Source organism: Entamoeba histolytica, genomic scaffold (genome assembly GCF_000208925.1).
Source record: "Entamoeba histolytica HM-1:IMSS scf_1104750518587 genomic scaffold, whole genome shotgun sequence".
In the NCBI taxonomy this organism is placed as follows: domain Eukaryota; phylum Evosea; order Mastigamoebida; family Endamoebidae; genus Entamoeba; species Entamoeba histolytica.
In genome coordinates, this window is record NW_001914860.1 from 473,101 (window position 1) to 473,700 (window position 600).

At 24.0% G+C, this 600-nt stretch overlaps 1 protein-coding gene across 1 annotated transcript; it reads right to left on the minus strand.

The window, feature by feature from the left end:
* Positions 1–138: 138 nt before the first annotated feature.
* On the minus strand, positions 139–552 carry EHI_153600 (PAP2 superfamily domain containing protein; the record flags this gene model as incomplete). The annotated part of the gene is made up of 1 exon (XM_001913332.1): positions 139–552. One exon carries the CDS (start codon positions 550–552, stop codon positions 139–141), a length of 414 nt encoding a protein of 137 aa, XP_001913367.1.
* Between the last annotated feature and the right edge of the window lie 48 nt (positions 553–600).

Consider the following 600-nt stretch of genomic DNA (forward strand, 5'->3'; position numbering starts at 1 on the left):
TAAATTAAGTCAACACAAAAGTAAATGAAATATGATATGAAAAACAAAGGGGGAGTTTAAGTATAATGACACCAAATTTAAAATAATTTAGATTAAAGCCAATAAGAAATAATACTTTTTAGTTTGAAGAGAAAGAATTTAAGCTTTCTGATTAGAAGTTATCAAATTGAAATTGGTTAATTTTTGTTTTATAAAGAGTTTAAATTGAGAGAGAAGAGGGAAAAATGTAGGATAATAAATAATACCAAGATAACCTACACAAATTCCAATAACATTACCAGCAACAATTTGATAAACAAAATGATCATTTAAATACCAACGAGAGAAATCAACAAGAAGAATTAATAAAGTAGAACAATAAACAATAATTTTTTTTGAGATAGAAGTAAGTTTTGGTTGTTGATTTATATAATAATAAAAAAGTACAATAAAACAACACCAAAATTGTGCATGAGAAGATGGAAAACCTTTGTTCACATTTTGTGATAAATGAGGACGAGGATGTTTAAAAAGTATTTTTAACGTGTAATTAATTATTTCATTTGTCAACATAATTCCAAAAGTGTAAATAGCATAATTATCAAATGTTTATAATATGAG